Here is an 18,003-nt window from a genome sequence, read left to right on the forward strand (position 1 = left end):
TCACTGATCCATGCAAAGCTATGGCTTTGCAGGGATCAGGGTAAAAGATTAGTGTGTGCAGTGCTATAGGTCCCTATGGGAGCTATAGCACTGCAAAAAAAAAAACAAAAAAAAAAGTTAACAAAGGTCATTTAACCCCTTCCTTAATAAAAAGTTTAAATCGCCCCCTTTTCCCATAAAAAAAAAAACTGAAAATAAAAACAAACATGTGGTATCGCCACGTGCGTAAATGTCCGAACTATAAAAATATATTGTTAATTAAACCGCATGGTCAATGGCGTACGAGCAAAAAAAAATTCTAAAGTCCAACATTGCGTATTTTTGGTCACACATGATATATATATATATATATATATATATATATATATATATATATATATATATATATAGCGATCAAAAAGTCTGATCAATGCAAAAATGGTACCGATAAAAACTTCAGAACACGGAGCAAAATGAGCCCTCATACCACCCTGTACGTGGAAAAATAAGAAAAAAAAAAAAAGTTATAGGGGTCAGAAGATGAGAATTTTAAACGTATTAATTTTCCTGCATGTACGGTAGTTATGATTTTATTCAGAAGCACGACAAAATCAAACCTATATAAGTAGGGTATCATTTTAATCGTATGGACATACAGAATAAAGATAAGGTGTCATTTTTACCAATAAATGCATTGCGTAGAAAAGGAAGTCCCCAAATTACATTTTTTCTTCAATTTTGTCGCACAATGAATTCTTTTTCCCCTTTTGCCGTGGATATTTTGGTAAAATGACTAATGTCACTGTAAAGTAGAATTGGTGGCGCAAAAAATAAGCCATCATATGAAATTTTTATGTGCAAAATTGAAAGAGTTATGATTTTTAGAAGGTGATACGGAAAAAATGAAAAAACGCAAAAACGCTGAGTCCTTAAGGGGTTAAATGGAAGCAGACCTGTCCTTTGACTATTTCAGAATGGAAAAACAAGAAATTAGAGTGGTCTCTGAGGAAATGTCTAGCTGGACAGATAGGTCACGATTTTTATATGTTTAGAGAGCATCACTTATTTAGAAGCATCCCTTACCTGATACACATTTAAGTATTTAAACTTCCAGTTTTTTTACTCCTTTAAATTAATTGTAATTTTATTTCAAGACAGGAGGCCTCGCATTATATGAATTTTCTCAGTGCTGCACGCTATTAGCCACGGGTCCCGGCCATTGTTAGAGGCCGGGCCCGATCCACTATGATGCCACGGCGTGGCCGTGCGTTATAGAACGGGAGCGTACTCATGACGTACATGTACGTCATAGGTCCTAAAGGGGTAAACCCCCTTAAGGGTTGGTCTCAAAGGGCTATATGCCTCTTAGGAAATGCTAACAAATCCATCTCTATTGAGCGGAGACTGTCAATACTAATGAAATTCGTTCCCCAGCTAGCCCACAAGCCACTTCAGAATCCTCCACACATACTGAGGGCATCCTGTTCTGAGACAATTTCATAAAAGAAATTTTTAGATATGTTGGCCTATTTTCCTCCTTGGATAAGGCGCAGACCTCACTAAAAAGGGTCCTAAATATACATTTTTGGGAAGGCTGGGAAAAACTGGGGCCGTTTTCCCAGCAGAGCCCTGCAGTTCAAATCACAGTATCGATGCCCCCCTCAACAGGACAGAATCCTACAGTGTTCCTGTCCCTCAACCACAACCTTTCTTCCCCTACTGAGGACGGCCCTGGAGGGTAAGGGGTCAGAGAGGCGCCAACCGGTCAAGACCGTATTCAAGTAAGTCTTCATCATCCTTTCTAATTTTCAGTGGGCGGAAGGATTATTAACTTTGGGAAATGATCTCCTCCGACCAGTGGATTCTCAACACTGTACTGGGTTACCAGATGGAATTCCTATCCAGTCCCTTCCAGGATCTTTTACCAAACCCAATATATTTTTTCCAAAACAGACCAAATGTTGGTACAGTCAGAGATCTATCTGCGAAAAAAGCTATTGTTCAAATTCCTCTAAACTCTACAGGTTTTGTAAGCAATCCCTTTCTAGTAAAAGAAAGACGGTGTTAACAGATCTGTCAAACTTGAAACTTCTCAACAATTTTGTACCTTACTGTAATTTCAAGATGGAAGGTATCCATCTACTAAGATATCTTACTAAAAGAAGACAGGTTGATAAAAAAAAATAATAATAAATAATCGACCTCAAGGACGCATACCTTACAGTCCCTATTCATCCTGTCTCTCAACCTTATCTCCAATTCATCTGGAACAAACAGAAATGGCAATTTATTTGCCTTCCTTTCTGACTCTCCTCTGTCCCTTGGCGTTTAAAAAAAACGAATAAAACCTGTAGTAGCTTCTCTACGATCCAGGAGTTTGTCTAAGACTATGTTAGACGATATTCTCATCATGGCCACTTCTCAACAATTGGTCTCCCTTCATATGGAATGGACCTTGACCCTTTTATTCAATCTCTGATTCATAATCAATTACGAGTAATCTATTCTAACTCCCTCATAAGAGGTGGAGTTTCTCGGATTTTCAGTCAACACCCATACTACCCTTCTCAGTCTTCCCTCAAAGAAATTGAAGATTATCCAGAAAGAAATTTGGTCAATCCTCAACAAGGGCAAAATTTCTCTTCACTCGATAGCTCGAATTGTGAGACTCTTGTGCACTTAATTTCCAAACAATATTTCCAGCCCCATTACATTACATGGCTCTTCAACGGTTAAAAACCTGTCATCTAAGAGAAGGTCTAGGATACTCAGAGGAAGTTGGTCTTCAGAAACAAAAGAAGAACTCCTGTGGTGGCTTCAATACATTCAGGAGTGGAATGGCAGAGCCATTTTCAATTCCAATCCGGACCTAATTTTGGAATCAGATGCGAGCCTCAATGGTTGGGGAGCTCATCACGGTTCTCTTTCAACAGGGGGGAAATGGTCCCCCTCAGAATCCCAAATACATGTCAATTGTCTAGAACTATTAGCCGGCTTTTTTGCATTAAAAAGTTTTGATTTGCATGGACAACATTTCAGCGGTTCAATACATCAACCGTCTTGGTGTAACGAAATCGGAATCCCTTGCCAAAGATCGTTGGCATTTTTGCCAGGACCAAAACATTACTCTAAAAGTGGAGTATCTTCCAGGCATTTCCAATACTGTAGCAGATTGGAATTACCGTATTCAAGTCAATTCCAGCAATTGGAAGCTACATCCATCAGTTTTTCATCAAATCAACCTTCTATGGGGCCATCTTCATCTGGATGTATTTGCCTCAACTCAATCGCCAATACCTCTATTTTTCAGTTGGCGGCATTAGGAGTAGACGCGCTCCTACAAATATGGCCTCCAAGGATTCTTTGTGAATCAGAGCAAAGGGAGGAAATGCATAGAGTTCTTCTCCAAGCATACATTAAAAAAATCAACTAGTCTTGATCACTCCTTGGTGGCAGAGAGTGTCTTTGTTCCCACAAATTCTGGGAATGTTATTGGACTAATCGAGACTCCTTTCGGAAATCCCAAATCTACTTTCAGATCCATCAGGGAATCTTTACCCACTGATCAACTTCCTTTGGCTGATTTCAAGTCAATTCCTTTTGACTCAATTTTCTCAGTCAACTACAGACATTCTCTCGGAAGCCTGGGCTCTGGGTACCAGGATTGCTTACCGATCAGCCTGGCTATTTTGATTCTGGCAAGGCTTATCGTACCTTGATCGCCACTCATCAGACCCGGAGCAAACATGCTCCAGGAACTGACTGTAAAGGGGTGCTGCGTGCAAGAATACGGGGGTCCCGCCGCAGGGCATCTTTGGATAGGGGATAAGATGTCTTAGCGCCGGAGCACCCCTTTAAACGCCCTCCTTTGCCCGAGTATCAGTCTACTTGGGACGTTAAGCTTCTTAACTTATTTCTATCCTGGGATGACAATGATTTCCTTTCAATTTTAAAATTATCATCCATCAAACTCACTACTCTTTGCCTTATCTATATTAAACGAGTTTCTGATGTCAGAGCTCTAGATATATCTTAGACAAAATTCACCTCAAGGTGTTACTTTCACTGTTCAAAGACGCACTAAAACATAAGGTTTTCTATACTACTTTCCCTCACAATGGTAAACTTTGTGTAGTCCATAGTGTTAAATCCTACAAGTTTAAAACTATTCTCTTACACAGGAATGTGGAATTTCTATCACCCGACGCCCGGGACTAGCAGTTTTAGGCGCTGGGCAGGTGAATTTGTCCGGCCCTTAGCCCGGCTTCGGGCAAGCAGGGCCGGACCTGAGAAGTGCGGCGATCTGCAGTCTGTATGGAGCGGGCACCCGACTCCTGCCCACTCCATACTCTGCAGCCTGTGTCCTTGGAAGCAGAGCAGGGGAGATGAGAAGCTGTGTATGTCTTCTCTCTCCTGCTCTGCAGACGTGCGGGGGGAGATGAGGGGGCGTGGCTTCTTGCTCCCCGTGCAGACCTGCGTCCTCTGCCTTCACTCCCCGCACGTCTGCACGGGGAGACTGTATGCGGCACTCACAGGTGAGTATGGAGCGGGCTCGGGATTCCTGCCCGCTCCATACTCTGCCGCCCCCGGCTGTTCTCAGTAGCCGGGGGCCGCCGCTAATAGCCAGCATGCAGCGATCGCCGCGGCTGGCTATTAACCCTTTAGATCGCCGCTGTCAAAGCTGACAGCGGCGTCTAAAGGGACATGTGAACGCTCCCTGGTGGGCTAGTGGGGTGGATCGCCCCCCTGCAGCGCGATCGCAGGGGGGCGATCCACTATAGAGGTAGCCGGAGGACTTACCTCTGCTTCCTCCAGTCCCAGCTCTGTCATTGATAGAGCCAGGCTGGACTAGGCTCTATCAATGGATCAGAGCACACAGATTAATAGAGTTCAATAGAACTCTATTCATCTATCTGAGGAATCTAATGATTCCTCATAAGTATAATAAAAAAAAATATATATAATAAATAAAAGTTTTAATAAAAGTTGGAAAGACACATATTAACCCAGTGGTCTTCAAACTGTGCCCCTCCAGATGTTACAAAACTACAATTCCCAGCATGCCAGGACAGCCGTTGGCTGTCCGGGCATGCTGGGAGTTGTAGTTTTGCAACATCTGGAGGGCCACAGTTTGAAGACCGCTGCATTAACCCCTTCCATGTTAAAAGTTCAAATCACCCCCTTTACCTATATAAAAACATGTAAACATAATAAAAATAAACATATTTGGTATCGCTTCGTGCGTAATTGTACAACCTATTAAAATATAACATTATGTATCCCGTACGGTAAATGTAAAAAAAAAAATCCCAAACCACAGATTTGAAATTTTTATAATATCCCAGAAAAAAAAGTTAAAAAGCGATTAAAAAGTCAGATCAATACCAAGATGGCACCGATACAAAAAACAGATTATGGCGCAAAAAATGAGCCCTCATACAGCCTGGTATGCGGAAAAAAAAATAAAGCTACAGGGGTTAAAAAATGGCAATTAAAAAATTTTTGAAAAAGTCCAGAATTAGTAAAACATGACGTAAACGATACAAATCTGGTATTGCTGTAATCAGGCGGCCTAAAGTATAAAACTAACATGTTACCTCAACCACAAGGTAAATGGCGCAGAAAAGCAAACCACCAAATCTGCAAAATTATCTTTTACTATTTCAATTTCACTTCCCTTTATATTTATAATATTTTTTTGGTTCAGAGAATATGTTATTGAAAAATTAAAAGGTATCATTATAGTAGGTAGTTATGGCTATTATAGGGCGAGGAGGAAAAAACGAGAACGTAAAAGCGAAAATTGGCCGGGACAAGTGGATCGTCATGAGGGACAAGTAGATTTTGCTCCATTTTAGTCCCGTGGACAAGTAGTTTTTTTTATAAAATTTCCACACCTTACATCATTCTTCTTGTTCCCAACTTCTCCGGAATTGAAGGCCACGTGTGTTTACAAAGCCCCCATAGTGCCAGAACAAACCCCCCCCCCCCACATCTGATCCCATTTTGGAAACTAGACCCCTCATGTAATGTATTAAGGGGTGCAGTGAGCATTTACGCCCCACAGGTGTCTGACAGATTTTTGGAACAGTGGTCCGTGAAAATGAAAAATGTAATTTTTCATTTGCACAGCCCACTGTTCCAAAGATCTGTCAAACGCCAGTGGGGTGTAAATTCTCACTGCACCCCTTATTAAATTCTGTGAGGGGTGTAGTTTCCAAAATGAGGTCACATGTGGGGGGTCCACTGTTCTGGCACCACGGGGGGCTTTGTAAACGTACATGGCCCCTAACTACCATTCCAAACGAATTCGCTTTCCAAAAGCTCAATGGCACTCCTCTTCTGAGCATTGTAGTGCGCCAGCAGAGCATTTTACCTCCTAACATGGGGTATTTACATACACAGAAGAGATAGGGTTAATTTTGGGGGGCATTTTCTCCCATTACCTTTTGTAAAAATGGTAAATTTGGGGGAAAAAACGCACTTTAGTGAAAAAAAAAAAATCTCTTCTCATTTACACATCCGATTTTAACGAAAAGTCGTCAAACACCTGTGGAGTGTTAAGGCTCACTGGACCCCGTTACGTGCCTTGAGGGGTGTAGTTTCCAAAATGGTATGCCATGTGGGGTTTTTTCTGCTGTTCTGGCACCATAGGGGCTTCCTAAATGTGAAATTTTAAAACTGGGTCTACAAGAACATGCGAGTGTAAAAAATGACGATTTTTAATTTTCTCCTTCACTTTGCTGCTATTCCTGTGAAACACCTAAAGGGTTAACACACTTACTGAATGTCATTTTGAATACTTTGAGGGGTGCAGTTTTTATAATTTGGTCATTTATGAGGTATTTCTAATATGAAGACCCTTCAAATCCACTTCAAAACTGAACTGGTCCCTGAAAAATTCAGATTTTGAAAATTTTGGGAAAAATTGGAAAATTGCTGCTGAACTTTGAAGCCCTCTGGTGTCTTCCAAAAGTAAAAACTCAAATTTTATGATGCAAACATAAAGTAGACATATTGTATATGTGAATCAATATATCGTTTATTTGGAATGTCTATTTTCCTTACAAGCAGAGAGCTTCAAAGTTAGAAAAATGCAAAGTTTTCTAATTTTTCATCAAATTTTTGAATTTTTCACCAAGAAATGATGCAAGTATCGAGGAAAATTTACCACTAACATAAAGTAGAATATGTCACGAAAAAACTCTCGGAATCAAATTTATAAGTAAAAGCATCCCAGAGTTATTAATGCTTAAAGTGACAGTGGTCAGATTTCCAAAAAATGCTCCCGTCCTTAGGGTCATAATGGGCTCCGTCCCCAAGGGGTTAAATTCAGTTACTTGTTCAAAACGCATATATTTTTTTCATCCATTTTTTACTATTTTTTTCAGCAAAAACACAAGCAATTTAGATTTTTTCTCTTCTGAATTCAATTGTTCCCAAATAATATTCAACATTTACGTATAAAAACTGGTTTACTGCAGATAAATAAGGAGAAATGGTTTATTAGTCAGTTATCTAGAAGAAAATGCTCGAATAAAACATACTTCAGCCGCGTAGTATTTTTTATGATAATGTTTTCTTCTGCCCCTTAGTACTATGGATTTATTTAACTTGTTGGGGACAGAGGGCGTGAGGATACGCCCTCGCGTCCCGTCACTTAAGAAGTGACAACCAATAGCAGATCGGGGAGGGTTAATGTTCGGTTCCCCCGTTCTGTCCACCAACAGTAGGCTGGGCAGAACAGGGAAACCGAGAGGGACTGGCGCCAAAGGTCCACTTAGCTATCGGCGGCGGGAGGCGATGCGGCTCCCTGGATCCTGCAGAAGCCGGTGAGTTGCCTAGCAACAGTGGTCTCTAAATTGTAGCCCTCCAGATGATGCAAAACTACAACTACCAGCATGCCCAGACAGCCGTTTGCCGTTTTTGCATGCTGGGATTTGTAGTTTTGCAACAGCTGGAGGGCTACAGTTTTGAGATAACTGTGCAGTGGTTTCTAAACTGTGGCTCTTCAGATCTTGCAAAATTACAACTCCCAGCATGCCCAACAGCTGTTTCGGCATGCTGGGAGTTGTAGTTGCGTACCTCCAGCTGTTGCATAACTACATCTCCCAGCATACCCTTTGGCGATCAGTACATGCTGGGAGTTGTAGTTTTGCAACAGCTGGAGGCACACTGGTTGGAAAATACCGAGTTAGGTAACAGAACCTAACTGAAGGTTTTCCAACCAGTGTGCCTCCAGCTGTTGCGGTTCATACCGAATACCGAATTTTTTGGGCTGCACGATATGAATTTTCCCCCATACCGCAATACCGGTTGGGCCCCTCCCCCTCGGGAATGTATTATCAGCCCAGCGTAGCGCTGTCCCCACATTGGGGAACTAATCCTATGTTACCCGCCAGCACTGTTCTGCTCCCCACAATTAATGATCAGCCCAGCGGGGTACTACTCACATGTCACCCGCAAGCACTGCCCTCCTCTTTGTTGGGGGCCGCCGGGCGCTGGAACTCTATACTGTACGCCAGTGGTCTCCAACCTGCAGACCTCCAGATGTTGCAAAACTACAACTCCCAGCATGCTGGCAATTGTAGTTTTGCAAAAGCTGGAGGTCCACAGGTTTGAGACCACTGCTGTATGCTGTATCCCTATGCCCGGGCTGCAAAAGATAAAGAAAATAAACTGTAACTCACCTACGTCAGCCACACGCTGGGGACGGGAACGTCGGACAGCCGTCAGCCTATCACCGGCCGGAGTGATGTCCCGCCCCGGCCAGTGATAGGCTGAGCCCACTTTCATGTAAGGAGCTCTGGCCGGCTCCTAACATGACAGTGGGCTCAGACTATCACTGGCCGGGGCGGGACATCGCTGCGACCGGTGATAGGCCGACGGCTGTCCGACGTTCCAGTCCCAAGGAACAGCGTGTTGCCCATGTAGGAAAGTTAAAGTTTATTTTCTGTATCTTTTGCAGCCCAGGTATAGGTATACAGGGTACAGCAGTGGTCTCCAACCTGCGGACCTCCAGCTGTTGCAAAACTAAAACTCCCAGCATGCACGGACAGCCAATGGCTGTCCGGGCATGCTGGAGTTGTAGTTTTGCAACAACTGGAGGTCCGCAGGTTGGAGACCACTGGCGTACAGCGAGTTCCTTCGCCGGTGGCCCCCAACAAAGAGGAGGAGGGCAGTGCGTAATGGTGACATGTGAGTAGTACCCCGCTGGGCTGATCATTAATTTGGGGGGGGGCAGAACAGCGCTGGCGGGTCACATGATGGGGGGGGGGTTGAAAATACAGTTATATGCCGTGGAACCGCCGTAAGTTAAAAAAAAAAAAAATACCGTGATACATATATTTGGTCATACCGCCCAGCCCTAGTTTGAGCTGCAGCAAATTTTGCGCCTCAGCGCAAACTCTTAGCGGGAAACTCACCGTAAACCCACGCCGGTGCGAATGTACCCTAAAAACACAACACCACCACAAAATAAAGGGTAAAACACTACATATACACACCCCCTTACACTGTCGTCACCCCCCCCCCCCCCCCCAATAAAAATTAAAACGTATCGTACGGCAGTGTTTCCAAAATGGAGCCTCCAAAACAACAACAACAACAACAACAACAACTAGCATTTCCGGACAGCCACTGACTGTCCAGGCATGCTGGGAGTTTAACAACAGCTGGAGGCACCCTGTTTGGGAATCAATGGTATAGAATACCCCTATGTCCACCCCTATGCAATCCCTAATTAAGTCCTCAAATGCGCATGGCGCTCTCACTTCAGAGCCCTGTCGTATTTCAAGGAAACAGTTTAGGGCCACATATGGGGTATTTCCGTACTCGGGAGAAATTGCACTACAAGTTTTGGGGGGCGTTTTCTCCTTTTACCCCTTATGCAAAGGAAAAGTTGGGGGCTACACCAGCTTGTTAGTGTAAAAAAAAATGTAAAAAATTTACACTAACATGCTGGTGTTGCCCCACCTTTTTTATTTTCACAAGAGGTAAAAGGAAAAAAAAAAAAAAACAAAATTTGTAACGCAATTTCTCCCGAGTACGGAAATACCCCATATGTGGGCGTAAAATGCTCTGCGGACGCACAATGAGGCTCAGGAGTGAGAGCGCACTATGTACATTTGAGGCCTAAATTGGTGACTTGCACAGGGGTGGCTGATTTTACAGCGGTTCTGACAAGTCTCACAAATAAAAATACCCACATGTGACCCCATTTTGGAAACTACACCCCTCACGGAACGTAACAAGGGGTATAGTGAGCCTTAATACCCCACAGGTGTTTGATGAATTTTCGTTAACGTTGGATGGGAAAATGACTAATCACTAAAATGCTGGTGTTACCCTAAATTTTTCACAAGGGAAAATAGAAGAAATGGGGTTACAAAAACCATTTCAGAAAAACTCACTCTCCAAAATCCCTCCTTCCCTTCTGTGCCCTCTACTGCATTCGCTGAACACTTGACATACACATGAGGCATTTCCTTTCTCGGGAGAAATTGGGTTACAAATTTTGGGGGGCTTTCTCTTCTATTACTCCTTGTAAAAATTCAAAAACTGGGTTTACAAGAACATGCGAGTGTAAAAAAATGAAGATTTTGAATTTTCTCCTTCACTTTGCTGCTATTCCTGTGAAACACCTAAAGGGTTAACACTTTCTGAATGTCATTTTGGATACTTTGAGGGGTGCAGTTTTTATAATGGGGTCATTTATCGGGTATTTCTAACCAGAAGACCCTTCAAATCCACTTGAAAACTGAACTGGTCCCTGAAAAATTTCGATTTAGAAAATTTTGTGAAAAATTGGAAAATTGATGCTGAACTTTGAAGCCCTCTGATGTCTTCCAAAAGTAAAAACTCATCAATTTTATGATGCAAATATAAAGTAGACATATTGTATATGTGAATCAATATATAATTTATTTGGAATGTCTATTTTCCTTACAAGCAGAGAACTTCAAAGTTAGAAAAATGCTAAATTTTCCATTTTTTCATCAAATTTTGGAATTTTTTCACCAAGAAATGATGCAGGTAGCGACAAATTTACCACTAACAAAGTAGAATATGTCACGAAAAAACTCTCAGAATCAGAATGAGAAGTAAAAGCATCCCAGAGTTATTAATGCTTAAAGTGACAGTGGTCAGTTGTGCAAAAAATGGTCCCGTCCATAGGGACATAATGGGCTGTGTCCCCAAGGGGTTAAAGGTTGCTAAAAACGAAAGTGACTATCTGGTCACAAACTTTTTAATGTATACAAATAAATTCAAAAGATAACACAAACGCATTTGAATGCAGTGTGACACCAGGGCTATAGGGATGCACGGTAGATGACAGGATGAGGGGGAAGACACAGTCCAGCACAAACTCCCTGTCACTTGAACTCCACACCGCGCACAGAAGAGGAGCACGTGATCCTCCAGGTGGATGGCACACTTCCCAGTGACAGGGGACCTCATTGGATGATCTGTCACTGAAGTCCCCGGGCTGGCAGGAGAGAGTGGGCGGCCAGGTGTGTAGACAACAAGGGCCCCCAGCAACCCCTGTCAGGACAACAAGCACAGGGGTCAAGTGCCCCCTACGATGCCAGGCAGTGAGTAATGAGATGCCAGCTATGACAGAGCCCCGGCAGAGGACAATGGTGCTCCACACTCACCTCCCGGGTGGTGACCTCCTCCTTCTCGGAGATCTTCACCATCAAACGATCATTCTCCAGCTCCAGGGACCGCACTCGGTCTATATAGACGGCCAGGCGGTCATTGAGGTGCCGCAGCTCCTCTTTCTCCTGCAGGCGGGTAATGCGAGTCGGTGAGAGAGGCGTGGAGGCTCCACGTGCCGGGGACTGCAGACCCGGGGGTGCCGAGCGACTAGGGGTGGAGGTAGCCATGATACAATTCGGGGGTCCCGCTAAAGGACTAGTCAGCGCCTCAAGACTCCGCCGCCGTACAGCTCCTTTCTCCTCAGGCAACGGTCACTTTTCATTGAATGGCGGGAGTAGAGGATTCCAACCAATCGCAGGAGAGGCTGTCTGTTACGTCACCAGTTTAGGATTCCGGCGCGGCCATGTCTAGTAGGGTAAGCGCGTATCCGAGACAGTAAACTCCCTGCGCCGCGCCGATACAATATTCCAAGATGGTTGCCGAACCAGTGGAGAGACCTGGGAAATGTAGTCCCGAAACTATGGAGCGCGGCCATTTTAGACCGCAAGCTGTCACTAGCGTCATTCACACTTTCCATATGAAATACGCTTTAAATACGGACCCACAATATAGTTTTTCTTTGGTTTTGTAACTTCCATTTTAGGTTCCATATTGTAAACCGTGTTATCAACTTTTCATCCATATTTAGCTTTTTTTTGTTATAGGATTAACTATAAAGGGTATGTTCACACTTACACATTTTATGCCACACATTGGGGGAGATTTATCAAAACCAGTGCCAAGGAAATGTTGTCCAGCTGCCCATAGCAACCAATCATATTGCTTCTTTCATTTTTCAGAGGCCTTGTTAAAAATGAGGTAATCTGATTGGTTGTTATGGGCAACTGTACCTCTCTTACTACACTGATTTGGATAAATCTCCCCCAGTGTATTTGACGCTGCGTATTTCTGTGCTAGCATAGTCTATGGGAATAATAGTAAACGCCCATATACTTTGCCTGCAACAGAAAATATGCAGCATTAAAAATATGCAGCATATACACTATGTTTACTAATAAACATATTATGGAAAAAAAGATATATATGCCTGTCCTAGAACAAGATTCCATACAAGGTTTTAGCAGAAGACTTCTGGATGGTATCAAAGAAAGGACCATCTCTGGGTCCAATTTTATCACAAAGTGTACAGGGTGGGCCATTTCTATGGATACACCTAAATAAAATGGGAATGGTTGGTGATATTAACTTCCTGTTTGTGGCACATTAGTATATGTGAGGGGGGAAACTTTTCAAGATGGGTGGTGACCATTTTGAAGTCGGCCATTTTGAATCCAACTTTTGTTTTTTCAATAGGAAGAGCTTCATGTGACACATCAAACTTATTGGGAATTTCACAAGAAAAACAATGAATGTGTTCAATGTGCTGCCCATTGTGTTGGATTGTCAATACAACCCTCTTCTCCCACTCTTCACACACTGATAGCAACACCGCAGGAGAAATGCTAGCACAGGCTTCCAGTATCCGTAGTTTCAGGTGCTGCACATCTCGTATCTTCACAGCATAGACAATTGCCTTCAGATGACCCCAAAGATAAAAGTCTAAGGGGGTCAGATCGGGAGACCTTGGGGGCCATTCAACTGGCCCACGACGACCAATCCACTTTTCAGGAAACTGTTCATCTAGGAATGCTCGGACCTGACACCCATAATGTGGTGGTGCACCATCTTGCTGGAAAAACTCAGGGAACGTGCCAGCTTCAGTGCATAAAGAGGGAAACACATCATCATGTAGCAATTTCACATATCCAGTGGCCTTGAGGTTTCCATTGATGAAGAATGACCCCACTATCTTTGTACCCCATATACCACACCATACCATCTATTTTTGTGTTCCAACAGTCTTGGAGGGATCTATCCAATGTGGGTTAGTGTCAGACCAATAGCTGTGGTTTTGTTTGTTAACTTCACCATTCACATAAAAGTTTGCCTCATCACTGAACAAAATCTTCTGCGTAAACTGAGGGTCCTGTCCCAATTTTGGTTTTGCCCATTCTGCAGCACCTGAAACTACGGATACTGGAAGCCTGTGCTAGCATTTCTCCTGCGGTGTTGCTATCAGTGTGTGAAGAGTGGGAGAAGAGGGTTGCATTGACAATCCAACACAATGGGCAGAACATTAAACACATTTTATAAGTGGTCAGAAACTTGTAAATAACTCATGAAAGAATAAAGTTACATTAAAACCAAGCACATCATTGTTTTTCTTGTGCAATTCCCAATAGGTTTGATGTGTCACATGACCCTCTTCCTATTGAAAAAACAAAAGTTGGATTCAAAATGTCCGACTTCAAAATGGCCCCCATGGTCACCACCCATCTTGAAAAGTTTCCACCCTCACATATACTAATGTGCCACAAACAGGAAGTTAATATCACCAACCATTCCCATTTTATTAAGGTGTATCCATATACCTTCCTTCATATAAGAAAGGGCCAGGGACTATTCAGATCATTGGGCAGACTAGATGGGCCAAATGGTTCTTATCTGCCTACACATTCTATGTTTCTATGTTAAATGGCCCACCCTGTATTTGAAACAAAAAACAAACACAATTGAAGTTTACAACAAAAAACAGATGTATCAACTGTAAATATGTGGAGGTCATGACATCTTTTAGTTCACTTGACACAGGCAGGTCGTACAGTCTTAAGAGATGTATTATCTGGCAGACTCTTCAGCGTGTAAGTGTCAGCACGTATGATACACATCTCGGATGCTGAAATCCAGGATAAGGCAACATACAGTATCTCAGATGTAAGGAACACACCGTCTAACATCTTAGTGCTCTCAAAGCATTTCAGAGATGTGTAAGCAGGAGACATATACACATTACAGGTGAGAGGGATAGAGAAGGTTGTACGGCACACAAGGGGTGGAGATCTTAGAAGAAGGTTGTTAAATAGAAAGTCTTACTAGATGTTTATCCTTTACAAGAGGCAAGATCAAACCTAGTCTTAGATTTAGGCCTGTAGGTTAACTTATTGACTGTACGGTGTCCACATTAGGACATCATCAGGCGTCAGACAAACCTACCTCAGGCAAACCTCCGTCTTGCCTCAAACAAACCTCAGTCACACCTCAGACAAACCTCAGTCATGCCTCAGACGTCAGTTGGACAGCCCTTAAAGTTTTCCAGCCTCCCTACGCGAACTGCGTAGTAGAGGAAAGCAGAGCATGCGCTCTGAGTGATACAGACAACTGCGCATGTGCAGGGCTGCGCTCCCAACACTGCTTAGTTTAGCCCTACGCTGTCAGCGCATGCGCTCTGTTTTCTATGAATCGAGGAAAACTTTACATCAACGGCTGTTCGGCTGACGGAGGTTTGTCTGAGGCCTGACGGAGGTTTGTCTGACGCCTGACGGAGGTTTGTCTGACGCCTGATGATGTCCTAATATGAACACCGTATGACTGCATATATGTCATCTAAGTTTAATGTATAAGCTTTATGACATTTTCTTGCATCGGCCCATACTTTGCCAAGAGGGTGTTTATTATAGTATGTGGGGTTTTATCCAGGTTCTTCACTTCTTACTCATTTCAGAAATGGAAAGATAGCCCATTCTGTACAGTACTACATAGGGATTTTCCATATATTACCTTTGCATTATAGCAATTTTGGACTTTTGGACTTAAGGATTTCTTCTTAAAGATGTTGAAAAAACCCCCACAGAAAACACAACACAGTTGGCATCCCACCAAAAACAGGATGCCGACATATACTGTAACGTAGGGGAAAAGATGCCAGTCATTTCAATGTCCCGAACTGAGTCACCTAGGGGGAGATTTATCAAAACCTGTGCAGGGGAAACTTGCCCAGTTGCTCATAGCAACCAACCAGAACACTTACATTTTTAAGATGACCAGTGAAAAATGAAATAAGGAAGGTTTCCTCTGCACAGGCTATGATCAATCTCCCAGCTAGTGACTACATTTGGGACGTGTGCACTATTTTCAGCAGAGTCACAAGCTGAAAATAGTGCATATGGCTCAAACGATGATGCTTTTAGGCCATTGAAATTAATAGTATCTGTTGCCCTCCACTACAGTATATGTTGGCATCTCATTTTTGGCAGCATGCCCACCAATATATCTGACAAATGCACAAACACAGTGTAGACCTAACTCAAGGATAGGTTTTACGCATAGAGTATTTTGTGGCATTTTTTCTAACATGTCTAGCATGTTTTTTTTTTCTCTTCACAAAAAATGCTGCATCCAGATGTTTTCCAAATGTTAAACATATAATAAACCTGCTTTTCTCTTTCATTTGTGGCTTTTTTCTGTCCCCCAAAACACAGCATGCACTAAGTATGTAAGGCCCCTGGAGCCTAATTAGTATAGGGGGCACACGGGAGAGCACCCACTACCCCTTACAATGTTATTTCATGTATTAGGCCCCCCCCCAACCCTTCCTGTTTTCCCCCCCTTTACATTCTATGGTGCCGTTCTTGGCTTTGGTCCAAACTCCTCCTGCCAGTTGATGGAGACAAAACCAAAAACAGAACCATAGAATCCAAACACATCGTAGTGGTTGGTCTCATAGGTCTAGAATTTTACAGATAACTGGGCAGAAAAATGTCCTTGCCATTTCAATTGGATACCAGACATCTGGAGCTGGGAGCTTTGGAATATATAAGGACAATTTGCATTGAAGTTAATAAATCTTGGTTTGCAGTATTCTGGATTGTTTATATATTCAGTTATCGGTTATTATTGCTGGTAATATTGTATAATTTAATATTTGTGTGTTTTTTGCATTTTACTCCTTGCCTTCTAAGAGCCATAACTCTTTCAATTTTTCACCTATAGGACCATGTGAGGGCTTGTTTTATGGAGTACCAATTATACTGTGTAATGACAGTATTCATTTTACCACAAAATCTATGCCAAAACCATTAAAAAATTCTGGGCTGAAATCTAAATAAAAATGCAGTTTTTCATGTAGAGTTTTTGTCAAGAGTAGAGTTTCATCTCTACAGAATACACTTTATGGTAAAAATTACATCTTTTGTTTATTTTGTAGGTCAATAAGATTACAAAAATACCCAATTTATATAGGTTTTGTTTTATTTTTTTAAGAAAATAAGTACTGTATACTTAAAATTTCCCTAATATAACTTTATTTTTTATTTTTTCTGTATTCGGGGGATGTATGAGGGCTCATTATTTGTGCCTGAGCTATAGTTTTTATTGGTACTATCTTTGGTCTTAATGGGACTTTGATCTTTTAATTTTTTTTTCTAATATACATGAAGGGACCAAAAATAAGCAATTCTGATTCACCATGGGGCTTCATTAACGTTACATTTAAATAGTTTGCACCAATTATGTTAGAGGACTATTATAAGCAATCATTCTATTGCTTGTACTGTTCAGTGCTAACCCATAGCACAGCACTAATAAGTAATATAAGCACTGTGCTTGTACCGCCTACCTAAAGTAGACTGTTTCAGTACATTGAAAATCAGTGGCACACATGGAAGGAGAAGCCCTCCCACCACCATATTTGCTGATCGTGACCGTCACACAGTTCAGAAGAGGTCCTGATAGGTCCCCTAAACCCACTGGCAATGGAATTCAAATTTTTAGATGCTGTGACAGGTATTGATCGTAGGATCAAAAAGGGGGAAAGGCAGCATAATCGCTGATGTTTGTCATTAGCAATGGCAGCCGGTACTCACTGGGTATGAAATACGTCCATCATGCGAGTGCACAGAGGACATAAATTTACATCCTTTGTTGCAAGGGGGTTAATAAAATGCCACAGCCATTATATCTAAAGTGTGTATGTGGGGGGGGGGGGATTTATCAAAACCTGTTTAGAGGAAAAGTGGACCAGTTGTCTATAGCACAATGCCACAATGGGGGAAATACATTTTTTTTTCATGAACATAATTTCTTATTTATTGTTTGCGACTTTAAAAAGTGGAAAAAATAGTTTTAGTTTTTTTGGAAAATTGCCACTGCAGTTTTTGAGCCAAAGTCAGAAGTGGTCCTTCTTTTATATTTCCCATTTCTTTTGAATACACTTCTGGATTTGGCTCAAAAACTTCAGTGCCTGTATTCCAAAAAAGAAAACCTGTGTGAAAACCTAACCTGAATATGTTGTGGTTCTAGCGCCGGCAGATTCTGCCGGTGTCCACTGTCTGCATAATGCATGCCTGAAAATTTTCCGGCCGGACATTTTGCCGTCTAAATATAGCCTTAGGGTACGTTCACACGTACAGGATCCTGCGCAGGATTGTAACTGCCGATTAGAAGCTGTGCTCAGTCATTTAGTTTACATTGAAAGCTGCAGCAGAA

At 42.3% G+C, this 18,003-nt stretch overlaps 1 protein-coding gene across 1 annotated transcript in view; it reads right to left on the reverse strand.

The window, feature by feature from the left end:
• Window positions 1-12,837, reverse strand: part of LMNB2 (lamin B2) — a 92,091-nt gene extending 79,254 nt beyond the window's left edge. Inside the window, exon 1 of the mRNA XM_056569909.1 lies at window positions 11,637-12,837. Coding sequence (XP_056425884.1) covers window positions 11,637-11,867 — 231 coding nt within the window. The 5' untranslated portion in view covers window positions 11,868-12,837. The remainder of the gene's footprint in view (window positions 1-11,636) is intronic.
• Window positions 12,838-18,003: the final 5,166 nt, after the last annotated feature.

This window comes from Hyla sarda, chromosome 1 (genome assembly GCF_029499605.1).
Source record: "Hyla sarda isolate aHylSar1 chromosome 1, aHylSar1.hap1, whole genome shotgun sequence".
Classification (NCBI taxonomy): Eukaryota; Metazoa; Chordata; class Amphibia; order Anura; family Hylidae; genus Hyla; species Hyla sarda.